Source organism: Peromyscus eremicus, chromosome 15 (genome assembly GCF_949786415.1).
Source record: "Peromyscus eremicus chromosome 15, PerEre_H2_v1, whole genome shotgun sequence".
Lineage (NCBI taxonomy): Eukaryota > Metazoa > Chordata > Mammalia > Rodentia > Cricetidae > Peromyscus > Peromyscus eremicus.
Window position 1 is genome coordinate 15,032,256 of NC_081431.1, and position 17,340 is coordinate 15,049,595.

The 17,340-nt window shown below is 40.7% G+C and overlaps 1 protein-coding gene across 3 annotated transcripts in view; it reads right to left on the bottom strand.

The window, feature by feature from the left end:
* Nucleotides 1–17,340, bottom strand: part of Lin9 (lin-9 DREAM MuvB core complex component) — a 51,301-nt gene that overhangs the window by 11,823 nt on the left and 22,138 nt on the right. For all 3 annotated transcript variants that reach the window (XM_059280578.1, XM_059280579.1, XM_059280580.1), the window contains 5 exons: nt 13,935–14,092; nt 9,439–9,572; nt 8,212–8,331; nt 7,852–7,953; nt 2,605–2,685 (listed from right to left, as the gene is read on the bottom strand). In XM_059280578.1, coding sequence (XP_059136561.1) covers nt 2,605–2,685; nt 7,852–7,953; nt 8,212–8,331; nt 9,439–9,572; nt 13,935–14,092 — 595 coding nt within the window. The remainder of the gene's footprint in view (nt 1–2,604; nt 2,686–7,851; nt 7,954–8,211; nt 8,332–9,438; nt 9,573–13,934; nt 14,093–17,340) is intronic.

The window sequence follows — 17,340 nt, forward strand, 5'->3', positions numbered from 1 at the left end:
CCTGAAGTCATGTGTCTGTTTGCATGGTGTCTGTTTCAATCTGTCCGTCTCCCAGCACTGTCACGGTCAGTTACTCCAGTACTGTGATGTTCAGTTTTTCCAGCTACTGTGGTGTCCACTTGCTCTACTAGTGGCATGTACGTCTCTGTACCATGTATGCCTAGTGCCCGGGAAGGTCCGAAGAGTTATAGATGGTTCTGAAGCACCAGGTAGGTGACAGGAATCAAATCCAGACCCTCTGGAAGAGTAGCCAGTGTTCCTAACCACTGAGCAATTTCTCCAGCCCCATATCATTTTAATATGCTTAAGACATATTTGAATAATCTAAAACAGAAAAGACACATTGAAGTTAACGAGCTCAAACTTTCACTAACTCACCATTACTATATAATTTGATCCAAAAAAATCTAGTTCAAAGCTATACTGAAAAGCTATACTGAAAAACTTCACCAAATTTTTTGGGGGGTTGGGAAGATGGCTCACTTGGTACAAGGCTTGCTGCACAAGCATAAGGACCTGAAAGTGTATCCCCAGCACACACACTGCCTTGCAATACCAGCACTGGTAAAGACAGGCAGGTCCCTGGAATTAGCCAGCCTACGTGAATCCATAAGCTCCCGATTCACTGAAAGACCAGACCCTATCTTCAGACAGACAATACTGTGGAGAGTGATTGAGGAAGATACCTCACATTGGACTCTGGTCTCCAAACATGTGTGCATGTATATGCATGTGCACATACATGTGGACATGAACAGACATACAACACACACACATACACACAGTCCAAAACAATTTTTTTTTTCTGAGTGAAAAGGAAACTTGAACAGATTTTCTTTGTAAGAACATATACTTTGAACAAAGTACTATGTCCAATCCTTTTGAGGTGAAAAATAGTGAAATACTCAAATTACTTGGTAAAATTAAAAATAAACCAACTTTTAACTTAAATTACTGAAAAAAGATTAAATATTTAAGGACAGGGTAGATAAAAATCACTACTAGTTAGTAAAGATTAAATATTTGTGAGTTGTAGAGGCTACATGAGGACAGGGTAGATAAAAATCACTACTAGTTAGTATTACAACACCTGGTTAGAAAGAACTGACATTAAGCGGGGTTTTGTTTCATTTGTGTTTTTGGTCTTTCAAGACAGAGTTTCTCTGTGGAGTCCTGGAACTCACACTATAGACCAGGCTGGCTTTGAACTCAGAGATCTGCCTGCCTCTGCCTCCCAAGAGCTGAGATTAAAGGCCTGTGTTACCACAGTCCAGCTAGTTTAGTGTTTTCTACCTGAAGTTCCTTTACAGAAAAGGAAAGAAAAACACTTGAATATACCTTTGATACTTTTAGTTTGCACTGCCTAAAAAAATCAGTACAATTAGCAGAGTATTGAACAATTCAGATGTTAGCTCTTTCATTACATATGAGGGTGAATAAGGATTTTCTTTTTTGGAAACATATACTATTCCATAAAAATTTAATACCTCTTGCTTTCCTTTATCTGAATTTCAGTTTGTGGGTTTGTTTATTTATTTGTTTGTTTATTTACACATGATAGTAACTGAACATGCATCTACTCACCCATTCTCCCATCCATCCACCCACCCACTCACTTCTGTTATGGTTTGAACCCAGGTCTCACTGAGCTATATACCCCAACCCCAGGTTTTATTTTCAATGCCTTGATAAGAAAGTATCTTGCTGGCTGTGGTTGCTCATATCTTTAATTCCAGCACTTGGGAGGCAGAGGCAGATGAATATCTGTGAGTTTGAGGCCAGCCTAGTCTATGATGAGAGTTACTTTTAAAGAGTATTTTTATGTAAATGGTTTACCTGAGTTCAGTTCTGAGCACCTTTGTTGGGCAGCTCACAACTACCCGTGATTGCAGCCCCAGGAGATCTGACAACCTGTGCTGGACTCCAGGAGTATCAGTATGCATAAGGCATAGACTCACACAGATACAGACAATCTCAGAAAACCCAACACCTCTACTAATTCTTTCTTACAAATAAAATTGACTAAATGTTTTCGACTTATCTGATTAATAAAATCTTTGTCAAGTTAACGAAAATATGACAACTTAGCTACCTTATTCTGAAGCACCTTTAAAAAGCTGTCATTAAATCTTCTTTAGTAAGATCCATTGATAAGCCCTAGGGATTCTATACTCATATAAATCGTCCACGAAGCTAACCATTAACCCTATGGAACTGTATAGCCAGTGGTCTAATGGGTAAGGTACTTATCACACTGCTCATTTACTGGAGTGTATTGAATATAGTAAGGAAAAGTGAAATCAAGTAATGACTTAAAGTAATATTTATTGCAAGCCAGGTGTGGTGGCACATGCCTGTAGCCCCAGCACCAGGAGGCAAATGCAGGAGGCCTGCCAGAAGCTGGAAGCCAGCCTGCTCTATACAGTACATTTCAGGACAGCCAGGGAAACACAGCAAGACCTGGTTTCAGAACAAAAACAAAGATGCCTCAAAGGTTTTTTCCAGAAGGTATTAAAAAAAAAGAGAGAGAGAGAGAGATTAGAAGACCCTACCATTTTAAAATTAGACAAGTAAACAAAGGAAGACAAATCCTCAAATCCTTACCAGTTTTTCTGCTTCTGTGTTCATTTCCCTTAATTTCTTGATATGTTCTTTTTTAATCATGAGAATTTTTGATAATTTAGTCTGTAGACAAAAGAGAAGTGTTTTGGAGTAAACAGAGACATTCAGGTATGTCTATTTCCAGTTTTCACTAATATGTTCTGATGGTACATTTTAGTCTCAATATAATTATGGCAAAGCATCTTATTTTACACACGTGAATAGCAAAAATAATAGTTGAAACTCAGCATAGAACACATACTCAGGATACTGAGGCAGGAGGACCACAAATTTAGGCCACCTGAGGCTACAAAACAAGCTCCAGGACAGCCTCCTCTACATAATGAGATGCTGACTTAGGAAAGAAAATATTACTTTAAAATCTACTGTAATTAGATGTGGTGAGATGTGCTACCATGCCTGACCACCTGAGTTTGATCCCCTGTACCCACATGGGGGAAGGTGAGAACTAACTTGTTTTGTTTTTGTTTTCAAGACAGGGTTTTTCTGTGTAGCCCTGGCTGTCCTAGAACTCATTATGTAGACCAGGCTGGCCTCAAACTCAAAGATCTGCCTGGCTCTGCCTCTTGAGTGGATTAAAGGTGTGTGTCACCATCTGACAAAAAACTAACCCCTCAGTGGGCAGTGGCCCACGCCTTTAATCCCAGCACTTGGGAGGCAGAGCCAGGCGGATTTCTGTGAGTTGGAGGCCAGCCTGGTCTACAGAGTGAGTTCTAGGACAGCCAGGACTACACAGAGAAACCCTGTCTCAAAACAAACAAACAAACAAACAAACAAAAAAGTCAATCTGAACAAGCGTTCACAGCTCAAAATGAACAATTTGTAGACCAATAGGGTCAAAAACTGCTAAAAAGGGAAACATGAAAGTTCTTAAAGATCCTTTTTTTGTTTGTTTGTTTGTTTTTCGAGACAGGGTTTCTCTGTGTAGTTTTGGTGCCTGTCCTGGATCTTGCTCTGTAGACCAGGCTGGCCTCAAACTCACAGAGATCCGCCTGGCTCGGCCTCCTGAGTGCTGGGATTAAAGGCATGCACCACCACCGCCTGGCCTAAAGTTAAAGATCCTTAAGTTCACAGTGATATTTTTTAAAAAATTAAGCAGCTTAAGTAAGCAGTACTATGGTCTTCTGTAGTAGGAATCTTTTTTTTTTTCTTTTTCTTTTTTCTTTTTTTTTTTTTCCAGAGCTGAGGACCGAACCCAGGGCCTTGCGCTTGCTAGGCAAGCGCTCTACCACTGAGCTAAATCCCCAACCCCTGTAGTAGGAATCTTAAAAGTTCTTATTAATAAGATCAAACCTGAGCCAGGTATTGGGGTGAGTACTGGAAGGTCAGAGAGACAGAACAAGCCACAGCTAACCTCACCTGGCCAACTTCTTAGTTGATCCTGTTTCCTCAGACTGGAAGCCTCTGAGTCCTCATATCCGAATGGCTCTCAGCTGAACTATGCTGCTCAAAACCTAAAAGCTTAACCAGCCAAAAGCTTAACTAGCCAAAAGCTTAACCAGCCAAATGCCTCTAGTTTCTGGTCCCCACGCCTTATATACCTTTCTGCTTTCTACCACCACTCCCTGGGATTGAAGGCTCGCTTTCTGGGATTAAAGGTGTGAGTCACCATGCTTGGCTGTATCCTTGAACATATGGATTTCTGCCTCTGGAATGCTAGGATTAAAGGCGCGTGCTACCACTGCCTATCCTCTATGTTTAACATTGTGGCTGTTCTGTCTCTGACCCCAGATAAGTTTATTAGGGTGCACAATATTTTGGGGAACACAATACCACCACAGTGTTCAGTTGCTCTACTACTGTGCATGTAAGTCTGTGCACCATGAGCATGCCTGGTGCCCAGGAAGGTCAGAAGAGGGTGTCAGATCCCATGGAACTAGATGATTTTAATCACCAAGTTCATTTTGTGAACCAGGAAGCAAAGAGAAAGCATCAAACATTTATCCTGTATTTCTATGCAAATTACACCATTAAGTAACCAAATAACATATTAGGGAAACACTTTATTCTATCCCTCCCCTCTTTCAAGGCATGGTCTTGCCATGTAGCCCAGGCTGGTGTGGACTTGTTTGGTAAACCAGACTGGCTTAAAATTCAGTGATGCTCCTGCCTCTGGCTCCTGAGTGCCAGGAGTTGCAGGCATGCACCTCCATGCCTGGTGATGCTTTTCTTATACAATTATTTCAGCTAACAAGCAAAGAAAGAAAAATAGGATGAAATGAGCATCTCAACAATCTTTTAAAATAAAAACCTAATGATTTATTTTTAATTTAAATTTTTATTATTTTATGTGTATGTGTTTTGCCTATATGTATGTATACGTCCCACATGTGTGCAGTGCCTGCAGAGGCCAGAAGAGGGTGTTGGAACCCCTGGAACTGGAGTTACACATGACTATGAGTCTCTATGTAGGTACTGGGAACTGAACCTTGGTGTGGTGATATTGTGTTCCCCAATATGTTGTGCACCCTAATAAACTTATCTGGGGTCAGAGAACAGAATAGCCACTACAGGTTTAGGCATAAACCACACAGGTTTAGGCAGTGGCAGCACACGCCTTTAATTCTAGCATTCCAGAGGCAGAGATCCATCTGGATCTCTGTGAGTTCAAAGCTACACTGGAAACAACCAGGCATGGTGACACATGCCTTTAATCCCAGGAACTGATGGCAGGAAGCAGAAAGGTATATAAGGCGTGAAAACCAGGAACTAGAGCCTGGTTAAGCTTTTAGCTTTTAGCAGCAGTTCAGCTGAGATCAATTTGATGAGGATTCAGAGGCTTCCAGTCTGAGGAAAAAAGATCAGATGAGGAATTGGCAAAGTGAGGTTAGTATGGCTTGCTCTGTTTCTCTGATCATTCAGCATTCACTCCAGTATCTGGCTCTCGAGTTTTCTATTAATAAGACCATTTAAGATTCGTGCTACACCTTGGTCTCTGCAGAAGCAGTGAGTGTTCTTAACCACTGAACCATCTCTCTAGACCCCATATTTGCAATTGTTAAGTCTCAAACCCTGGGACAAATGGCTGAGGTGCCTATTGAACATATCGAAGTGGACACTGGCCACTAGGTTCTCCCTGCATCCCACAGTTCCTACATGTTACAGAGTCCTTCTGGCTGGTATACCCCATAACAGGTAAGGATTGAGGGGTGCTGGGAGAACCTGACAGCCAGGTTCGCTTTGATGTTAATGGGCATTTCAGCCATTTGTCCTGGGGTTTGAGACCTAATAGCAATATAATGAATGAATGAATAACTCATCAGTGACAGCCAACAAATGAAATGTCATAGACTTATGTAAAGTACAACACCCAGGAGCTGGGGATGTTGTTTAACAGGTACAGTGCTTTCCTAGTGTTTGTGGGTTAAATTCCCAGCATCACACACATCAGGCACTGTAGTCTGCAATCCCAGCACTTTGGAAGTGGAGACAGGAAGATCAAGGTCATCCTTGGCTACACAGCAAATTCTAGCCCAGCCTAAGATACATGTGGACTTCATCTCAAAACAAAAAAAAAAGGAAAGAAAGAAAGAAAGGGAGTGGGGGGAGGGGAAGAGAGAGAGAGAGAGAGAGAGAGAGAGAGAGAGAGAGAGAGAGAGAGAGAACAGCATTTACATAAAAATCAACCAAAGGGTGTATGTATGTGTGGGGGAGCCACAAACCTAACCAACCTCTAGATTCCATTATCAACTTACTTAGACACAAAAACCTGCTACACAAAAACCTGCACATACATCTTTAGGGTAGAATCAGAATTTACAATTGCCAAAACCTGGAAGCAATCAAGAGGTTTTTAGTGAGTGAATGGATACATCCATGGCAGCACATCCACCCAATACACTATTATTCAGTGCTACAAGGAGATGAGATGTCAAGCCATCAGAAGACTCTGAAGAAACATACGCACATATTCTGCCCACCCTTTCTTTCAGGCATAGGCACATTTCAGGAAATGAAACACAATCCCAGCACTAAATACATGACCTAACACCCCAGATCCCTTAAGACTGAGCTATTAAAAGGGGAGAGGGGTTATCACTGTCCTCCAGTGCTGAGCCTGGAAGGTGAAGCCCTGGCAGTTTCATGTATTCTAGGGAGATACTTATAACCCTCCCTCTGCCTACCAGACTACTGAACCAGAGACCATAAAACAGTGGAGCCGGCCAGCAGTGGCGCACGCCTTTAATCCCAGCACTCAGGAGGCAGAGCCAGGTGGATCTCTGTGAGTTCGAGGCCAGCCTGGGCTACAGAGCGAGATCCAGGACAGGCACCAAAACTACACAGAGAAACAGTGTCTTGAAAAACCGAACCCCCCCCAAAAAAAAAACCCCAAAAAAACAAACAACAACCGCGGAGAATCAAAACTTCCACAGGATTCAGCATGCCGAGAAAGGGAAAGCCTAAGAAGACCCGGAGCCAGCGGGCCATGCAGGGGAAGAATTCTCCACAGCTCTGATGGCTGATCTCACAGTAACATTACCATACACATTTCCCCTGGCTTTAGTTTCCTCTTCTCTTTCCTTCCTTCCTTCTTTCTTACTTTCTTTTTGTTGTTGTTGTTGTTGTTGTTGTTGTTGCTGTTGTTTTTCAAGATAAGGTTTCTCTGTGTATCTCTGGCTGTCCTTGAACTCACAGAGATCCCCTGCCTCTGCCTCCTGAGTGCTCTACTGCTCAGCTAGTTTCACTTTTCTACAGAACTGTACCACTGCTTCAGAAAGGGCACAAAGAAAGGAGGAGTCTTTCCCAGGTTTGCCCCAAGTATAAACAAACCCATGTGTGCTCCTCCATCAGTCTGTTCCCTTCCTCCTTTTCTTCAATACAGAGAATCTAGTCAGAGGTCAGCAGTTAACCACAACAAAAAGACTTTGTCCGAACTCCTAAAATACTCAAAACCAAGAGTGAACCTGACTACAATATAGTTTCCGGTGACAATGAGAACAATATAGGCTCACTGGCTGTAACAAACGCACCACTCTGGTGAAGGACATTACACATGTGTGAGGCAGGATTATGTGAAAAATCTTTATAGTCCTCTCAACTTTTTTCTGCCCCCTCCCAAAAAAAACCTCAAAACAAAATGAAAGCACCCACAAAAGTCAAATACATAAGCACCAATCACAATGTCAGTGCAGCAGACAGTGGGACAGTGCACACGGGGGCTCCCTTGGCTTACAGTTCTCCTTGGGCATTTCTTTCAAAGACTGTTGCAAGGGACAAGTCTTAACTCACCACCTGGATAAGGAATTCTACTGGAAAGCCTCCTAACGTCTCCGTGTCAGAGCCAGAAATTTTACTTCTCCAAGGTGACTGTCCTAATAAAGGATCACTATCCTGTGGGACAGAAGGAATCATCTAATCATTGACAGTATCTTTAGAGAAAGTGAAAGTTCTGTTTAATTAAAATTACATTAAATCAATAACAAAGAAAATATTTCCAGCAACCATTTACTTATTTAAATATCTGCCAATCAGTTAAAACAATACAGATATCAGTAGCTCAAGTCCTGAAGTAGTTGTCATGTGTCTTCATGAGAACCCAGTTGATATTTGCAAGAGTTGCACTACTGAGGGCATTCCTGTATTACTTACTGTAATTGGTGACTGGAGAGGAGGGGTATAATGTAACCGTGGAGGAGTCATAAAAAACCGAGAAGGCCGCTGTTTTTGTCCAAAGGCAGCAATTGGCATTGTCTCATGAGGTTCATTACTCTTTGGGAAAAGAGAATAATCCATAAAACTTGGAATTTGTAAACACTGTGTATCAACTTGAAATATAGCATCTCACCAGTCCAGATTGCAGTTACAGTTTTAAAATTAATTAATTTATTTAGCAGTTTTTAGGGCCTTTCACATGCTAGGCAAGCACTACCACTGAGCTGTATCCCCAGCAGTTATTTTATTTATTAAAAGAGCATGTAAGGCTGGGGATGTAGTTCAGTAATATAGTGATCACTAAGCCCTGGATTCGATCCAAAGTACACTTGAGAATGTGAACACGAACACACACACACACACACACACACACACACACACAATTTCCACATTACAAAAATCAAGACTGATAAGTACCTCAGCAGGTTAATGTGTATTAGAACATCAAAAGATTCTAGTCTCCATTTGACTGACAAACAACACCCAGATTCAGAGCCCTGAATAAGTTGATGAATTGTGGCAATTTTATCATGCAAAAAGTGAAGGTATTGGGCTACTCAGTGGGTACAGGGAACTACCATCAAGCCTAATGACCTGAGTTAAATTCCTGGGACCAAAATGGTGGAAGGAGATCACTGACTCCCACGAGTTGTACTTTGACCTCCAAACAAGTGTTGTGCTATGTGTGAGCCCGAGCACAAGCATCACACACATCACACACACATAAAATAAATAAAAACGTAACTTTAAAAAGCGAAGGTATTGATTCTACATAAATGTAGAATAAAACAGGAGGAAAATACTGAAAGTCCAAGAGGTTACTTCATATTTTAAATTTAGGACTGACTATACCTTAACTTTATGGCTAGAATGAAAATGTGTAAATTCCAAGATTACTTAGTCAGAAACAATCATTCTGTTACAGTAAAGTACTGTGTGGGTAAAGCACAAGGGAGGGACCCTAGCTTTGGAAATGAGACTTAAGTACAGTTCTTCTCCAGACATGTAGTACACAGGGTTGGGAAATCCTAAGCATCTCTTTCAATTGAAACCTTGATTCTCTAATAAAAGACAATTTATAAGATAATACTAAAATAATTAAAAGGCACAAAATACAAATATACTACAACACATTTTAATTAAGTTTAATAAACTATCACTCACAAGAACTTCATAGTCAGGAATGGTGTGAGTCCCAAGCCCTGTCCTATCGAAAGTCACTCTGTAAGTAGCATTTAGAGTGTCCACAGCATCTATCTGACCAGTGAACAGACCATCATGAACACCACGTAACCGTGCTGAGAAAAGAAACAAAGGCATTATCATATTTAGTACATGCAAAGAATTAATTGCCAAATAAACTGTTCTAAGCATGTAGTTTAAACCATTAAAAATACAGTGTCACTGTCTACTAATTTTAACATGACTGTGTACTTTATTTTAGAATTAGAGAATTAACAAAGCTTTTTAGAAAAAAATCGATTGAAATGATTCTTAATTTGACATATAAATGAAATCATATAGCTACCAAACAGATTAAATAAAGAACACCATTTAGAATATTGAATACCTAAAAAATTAACAAAAGGACTCTGGATATCATACTTTTTGTTTGTTTTTTTTTTGAGACAGGATTTCTCTATATAGCTCTGGTTGTCTGGAACTCATTCTATGGACTAGGCTGGCCTTGCACACACAGAGATCCACCGGCCTCTGCTTCCTGAGTGCTAGGATTAAAGATGTGTGCCAACACCTCAAGCTGGATATCAGAATTTTAAGTGACACATTAGGAGTAGTTTATTTTCAACTTTATTTTTATTTTATGTACATTGGTGTTTTGCCTGCATGTATGTCTGTGTGAGGGTTACAGACAATTGTGAGCTGCCATGTGGGTTCTGGAAATTAAGAGACTTGGGTCCTCTAGAAGAGCAGCCAGTGCTCTTAACTGCTGAGCCAGCTCTCCAGCCCTTATTCTCAACTTTAAATAGGGTCTCGTGTATATCCCAGGCTACACTGAAATACAAGACAGCCAAGGATAACCTTGAATGAGCTACTTTTATGTCACTGACACTTAAGTCCAGTCTGAAATGACACCAGGGCGTCCACATAAACTCTTTAGCATACATGAAAGTCATGAGGACAATGGCACTTAAGTTTTTACAGTAGGCAAAATTTAAATTTTATACTGGCTTATATATATAATATTTAATAAAACACATAAATAAACAAGTTAAGCTATTTAAAATAAAAAGGATTGCTTGACAGAAACACAATTGCAGGAGACAAAAACATTTTTCTGTCCAGCAGATCAATGAAGAGAACAGTAAACAGGAACATAGAGGAGACTGTAGAAAAGCCAACCTAACATGCATGCGCAGAGAAGAACTTCTAGTAATGGCGGCAGAAAGAAGCTGGGATTTCTTTTCCACATAAGACAACTCTAACCTGGACAAGACTGCCAAAAATAACTATTTCAGTATGATGGAAATGGACCAAATGCAGAAAAGAAATAGCCTTGGAGCCAAGTATTGTGGTGCATATCTATAATACCTACACCCAAGAGACTGAGGCATAAAGTTTGTGAGGCCAGCCTGAGCTACAAAGCCTTGTCTCAAAGAAAAAAAGTTGGTTGTTCAAAGAGTTCTAGAGTTAAGTGTAGTAGGACAGGAGGTTAATGGCCTTTTTGCATGAATGAGGCTAGTCCACACTCCCATCATTACCATCAATGTGACTGGTAAGAACTGTTTATTAGTGCAGGCCAGGTCATAAAACCCATCAGGATTCCTACCGAAAGGGAAGGACCTGATGAGACTCTAGCAGTCAGTGGTAGACTCAGTCAGGGAAGAACAGGAGAACACCACAGTTTTCTAAGCTCAGCATTTGTCCTTGTGGAGATGAGTGGCCAGCTAGCTAGCATGTGGCAGGGAGAATCCAGAAACCAGGGAGACGTAAAGGCTGAAATAAGTTCTCATTCATCTCTAGCTAACTGGGAAATGATGCAAATGAGCAGGAAGGAACCTAGAGAGCCTGCAGAAAGTAGAAGTTAAAGAAGACTGAAAACCAGCAACAACTCTGCACAAATCAGCGTGAGGTCTTTCAAACCTCTGCCCACATCGTAGGCTCACCACTGAACTATATAGACATAGGAGTCTATATAGTTTATTGGGAATTCAGATTAAAAATAAGCATAAAAATGGAGAAGACACAATACTAGAGAGAGGGCTCAATGGTTAAAAGCACTGATTCTAGCGGACTCAAGTTTGGTTGCCAGCACCCCACGTGCTTGCTCACAACCATCCAATTCTAGGGAATCTGATGCCCTCTTCTACTTCTGAGGTCACCGCACACACTGGGTACACAGACATACATGTGGGCAAAAGAATCACACACATTAAATCATAATAAAAGAAAGAAAGAAAGAAAATGGAGAAGACAGACCAGTAGTCGCAAAGGCAAGCAACTATAGCAAATTTAACCACACTGTAAAACAACAATATAGTTACCATAGTATCATGTTTTCAACCAAAAATTCAGAGATATATTAACTAGGAAATATGATTCTAACTCAGGAAAAAATATATAGCAAGGAAGGAGTAGTGAATATATGTGAATATAATAAAAATACACTGTATGTATGTATAAAATTCTCAGAGAATAAAAATAAAAGTATATATATATATATATATATATATATATATATATATATATATATATATATAGTGGGGCTGGAGAGATGGCTGAGTGCTTAAGAGCACTTGCTGCTCTTGCAGAAGACCCAGGTTTGGTTCCCAGCACCTACATAGTGGCTAACAACTGTCTATAACTAGTCTCAAGTGATCCAACATTCTCTTCTAGACTCTGATGTAGCCGGAAGGTTTCTCCAGTCCTGCCCAGCCCTGCAGCCAACAGCTGCTTCTAAAATAATCATTTAGAGGCTTGATATTAATTGCAAATGCTATGGCCTACTGGCTCAGGTTTCTTGCTAGCTAGCTCTTACAACTTAACTCAGCCCATTTCTATTCATCTGTGCACTGCCATCTGGCTTCATGGCTTACTGGTTCTTTCACATCTTGCTTCTCCTGGTGGTGGCTCAAAGCACCTCCTGACTCTACCCTTCCTCTTCCCAGCATTCTCAGTTTTCCTGCCCCGCCTATACTTCCTGCCTGGCTACTGGTCAGTCAGCATTTTATTAAACCAATCTTTACAGTGTACAAGAGCATTATCCCACAGCACTCTGAGGACACTAGACACAGACATACATGCAGACAAAACATGCATACACACATAATAAAATTTGCAGTTCTGGTCTTATTTTTTCCTCCCAAGACGGGGGTTTTTCTGTGTGGCTCTGGCTATCCTAGAACTCATCCAGACTAGGCTGGCCTCAAACTCAGAGATCTGCCTGCCTCTGCTGGGATTAAAGGCATGTGTCACCATGCCAGCTACAGTTCTGGTCTTTGAAGCTAGGTCCTTATGCACACTAGACAAGTGCTCTACCACAAAATTACAGCCCTAAATCTGAAGTTTTCATTTTATTTTCCTCTTTGCTATAACTGAAGTGGGTATGCAGAATCTTACCTATAAAATCAACAAATCTTATATCTTACAAAAATTAAAAAAAAAAACAAAAAACAAGGTCTCTCTATGTAACCCTGGCTGTCTTAGAACTCAAGACCTGCCTGCCTCTGAGTATTAGAGTTAAAGGTGTGTGTCACCACCACTTGCTAAACTGTGAAGTGAGGTAGGTAGTGCTCTATGTTACCTCTAGCTGGCAAGGATGCAAGCGTCCTGCTCTGGAGTCCAGCACAGCTAAGTCTTCAGGTGTGTGCCACCACACACTGCCTCCACCTTACACAGTTGTGAACAAACAGCCTACTGAATAACTTAGTTTTATTCAATTATTAAAAATGGATTATTTCTAGACCCAAATATAACAGAACAATGCTGCTTGTGAATTAACTAAGGCTGGTTAGGAAACAAATAGTGTAGAAGCAAGATAAAATAATTTTAAAATTTTAAATGTATATAAGCTATACTTATTCCAATGAAACTTATATTTCATCTTTATAGCAGTTTGCTTTATTTTTTACTTCTTTCTTTCTTTTTTTGAGGGATTAAATCATTACTTGTGCTAGAGAAGCACTTTCCAGTAAGCTACATCCCTAACCCTTTTCTATTATGAGACAAGGTCTTGCTATGTAGGTAGGCCAGGGTGACCTCAGCTTTCCATGGAGCAGGGATAATGGGCCTTTGCCACTATGCCTGGCTACTTTAGTAGATACTGTAGTAGATACTGTAGTAGATACTATTGAACTAATATACATATCTTTAATGTACTTACTTTTATTTTCTATACATGAGTGTGTGTCCACATGCCTATATATGTATCACATGCATGCCTGGTACCCTCAGAGGCCAGAAGTGGGCATCAGATCCCACTGGAACAGGTTGTAAGCTGCTGTGCAGGTGCTGGGAACTGAACCCAAGATCTCTGCAAAAGCTGCAAGTGCTTTTAACCACTGAGCCAGCACTTCAGCCCACTAATATTTCTTCACTACAGTGAACTGCTATAGAACCAGAGCTACACTTCCTAAATGTCTAATAGATGCAGTCTTGGCTACAACTTACAAGTGACTCATAATAACCTGGTTTTCACTTACCTGTAACTTTGGTTCCAATGACCAAGGGTAGAGGAATTTCATCTGGGAGATCTTTGAATTGTGAAACATCTGCAACTTTCCTTTGTTGTAAGAGCCGGATTTTCTGCCGTTTCTGTTTTAATGCTGATCTCTCTTCCTCAAAAAATGCAGAAGAACATCTAGAATAAATTACACACATCATATAGACCAAGCCAGGCCAACTGTTAATAGTACACACCTATTGTATTTATAGTAGGTGTAGAAATGTAACAAACAGTTTGAAGTGTATAATCAGATGAATTCTGAGGGGCTGGTGAGAAGGTTCAGTGTTAAGGTACTTGCTATGCAAGCGAGACTCAAGTCTGGACCCCCAGAACCTGTGTAAATGCTAGTTGGGCATGGAAGCCTGCCTTGAATGGTAACCTAGAAAGGCTGAGATGGGATCCCTAGGACGAACTAGCTGGAGTCTCAAAGAATGAGGCTGGGTGCGGTGGCGCACGCCTTTAATCCCAGCATGCTGAGGCAGAGGCAGGTGGATCTCTGTGAGTTCAAGGCAGGTACTCTCAAGCTTATTGACTATTTTAATACTTCAGCTGACATTTGATAAATGTTGTCCTTGTTTCTTTGTTTTTTTTAGACTCTCTTTACTTGACTTCTCCCCTAGCAGATAAAACTGGGGAGGAGACCAGAGGGTGGAGACAGGTTTCACTATGTCACTCTCTGGCCTGGAACTCACTATATAACCCATGCTAGCCTGGAGCTGAGAGATCTGCTACCACACCTTTATGCAATATAAAATTTAGGATTAACTCATTATAAAAACAAACGTGAGGAGGGGCTTGGCATGTATAATGATGCAGAACATCTTGTATTTGTCTGATATGCTCTAAGACCTAAGTTTGATCTCCAGCATAGAGGCTGAAAGGGAGGACTGATACTTTCACAGTGCTGTTTTAATTTACAGATTAAGATATTGAATTTTCCTTTCCAAGATCATGTCTTCTTCATACTTGTTCATGTGTCATGTTCCTTCTTGGTAGTTTCACTTTTTTCCTTCCTTTTTATATTGTGACTAAATAGAAATTTTTAAATGTTTACATTTATTTATTTTGAGTGTGTATGCATGCACACGCACAGATACAGCATGGTGTGCAAGTGGAAATCAGAGCACAACTTATGGAGGTCTGTTCTTACCTTTCACTGCTGCAAGCCACAAAAATATATGAAGTAGGATTTCAGCTGATTATGACAAGCTAATACCTGGAAGAAGCCAAAGGCCTTCCAGGTCAGGCTGAGGCTCAAGGAGTCTTGGTGATACTGGCTTTTGATTATTAGCTGTCTCCTACTATGAACTCCTCGTGCGCTACTGTAGCTTTTCCATCGTTCATTGGGCACAATTTCCCCTTTACTAATGGAATATTTAGATAACCTGCAGTAATGCAGCCAGGATTCCTAATTTCAGGCCCTTCTGTCATTATCCTCATTAGGAGCATCCGGCCAGGACCATCCCAGACAGGACAATCCCCAGACTGACAAAAGTATCTTATCAGAACAGACTTAAGTGTCCAGACTGTTTGAGAAGGCCTAGCGGATGTGCTAATTAAGCTTAACTTTCTCCCTTTCCAAAGTCTTATCTCTAGTTTTAGATCTACCTTTAACTATTAACTCAGAACTAAAGGGTTTCTACTTACAGGTCCATCAAGCTGACTCAGGCTGCCCAGCCACTGAGTACACTCCCCGGCCCTGCCAGAAAGCAGTAGTCAAGATAGCTTGGACAGATAAGGGGCCAAAGGAAAAAAGAAGGCAGTTTTATTTTCACTTGTCACTGATAAACTCCTAACACTTTACCTAACCACTTCTAAGAATATAGTTGAGCACATAAAATCCCCTTTGCTCAGATATTAACTGAATTTAGCCCTCAGTTGATTGTATTGCCCATTAGTCACTTCCCTTTTGGGTTGCAGATGATAGCTGGCAATTACTGCTCTTTTGTGTGGATCTTATTGCCCCTCCTTTTGACCCTGAGGGAATTCAAGCCTGGTGACCTTGCTTTAACCAGAGCATTGCTATTGCATGGGTATATAACGGTAAACCTCAGAGTCTTGGGAGGACTAGAGAGAAGAGAAAAGAGAATGGAGGAACTATATGGGTAAGAACTGAGAGGAAATAACTAGATGGGAAAGAACTAGATTGAGGAGTTAGAAGAGAATGAGATAGAAGAGGAGGAAGAGCCAGATGGGAAAGAACAAGGTGAAAAAGGAGATGGGAGAGGAGCTGATATGGGAAAGAACTAGATGGATGAGAACCTAGATGGGGCAGAGCTACGATGAGAGAATTAAGATAAAACTTAAATAGGACAGCAGATAAATGTAGAAAGAAATCAGGCAAGAAAGGAGCTAGGCATGAGAGAAGAACTGAAGCTATGCAGACAGAATTTTATCCTAGAGGAATAAAAGTAGACGGACAAAAGAACATGGTGTAGATTCTTTTCCCAAAAATAATTCTCACTGTTCGTAGCCTCTCTTCTGAGTCCCTGGGAAGAAGACTATTAAGGCTGGTCCTTAATAATTTTCGAGATTTCACCATCTGGGTCCCCATGACTGAAATCAGGTTGTCAGGATTGGCAGCAAGTCCCTTACCTGCTGAGCCATCTTCCTGGCTTATACCAATTGATTTTTTTCCTTAAGAATATGTGTGTGTGTGTGTGTGTGTGTGTGTGTGTGTGTGTGTGTGTGTATGTGTGTATACATATGTATAAACACATGTATGCATACATTTATTATAGTGTGTGTCTAAGGAATCCAGAAGAGAAGGTATCAGGCCCTCTGGAACTGGAGTTACAGACCGTTATAAGCCACCATGTAGTGCTCAGTACCAAATCTGGGTCTTCTGTAAGGGCTCTTCACACTGAACCATCTCTCCAGCCCCTCAATTGAGTTTTGAAATTAGGGTATTTCTGAAAGTTTATTGTATTAATAATTTGTACTATAATTTGACTTCCTTAAGGAAAAAAAAACCTCACAAACTTTTATGTACAACGACATCATGTTATCATATACATGTATGAAATTCTCAAAGAATAAAAAAATATATTAAAGGGGTGTGATGAGATGGCTCAGCAAATAAAGGAGTTTGCCATCAAGTCTGACCACTTGAGTTTCATCCCCAGGGCCTACATGGTAGAAGGAGATAACTGAAACCAACTCCCACATATTATCCCAACCTTCACAAGTGTACCATAGCATCCTTGTGTGTGTGGGTACACACAAAGTCAATACATGTGAAAAATATGCATAAGACCTTATAGCTTCCTTAAATATTTTCCAGGACTAGTAAACATTATTTTAGGGGTAGACTGGGAACACAGCTCAGTTAGTACAGGGCCTGACCAGCATGTACAAATTCTTGGATTAACAAAACTGGGCAT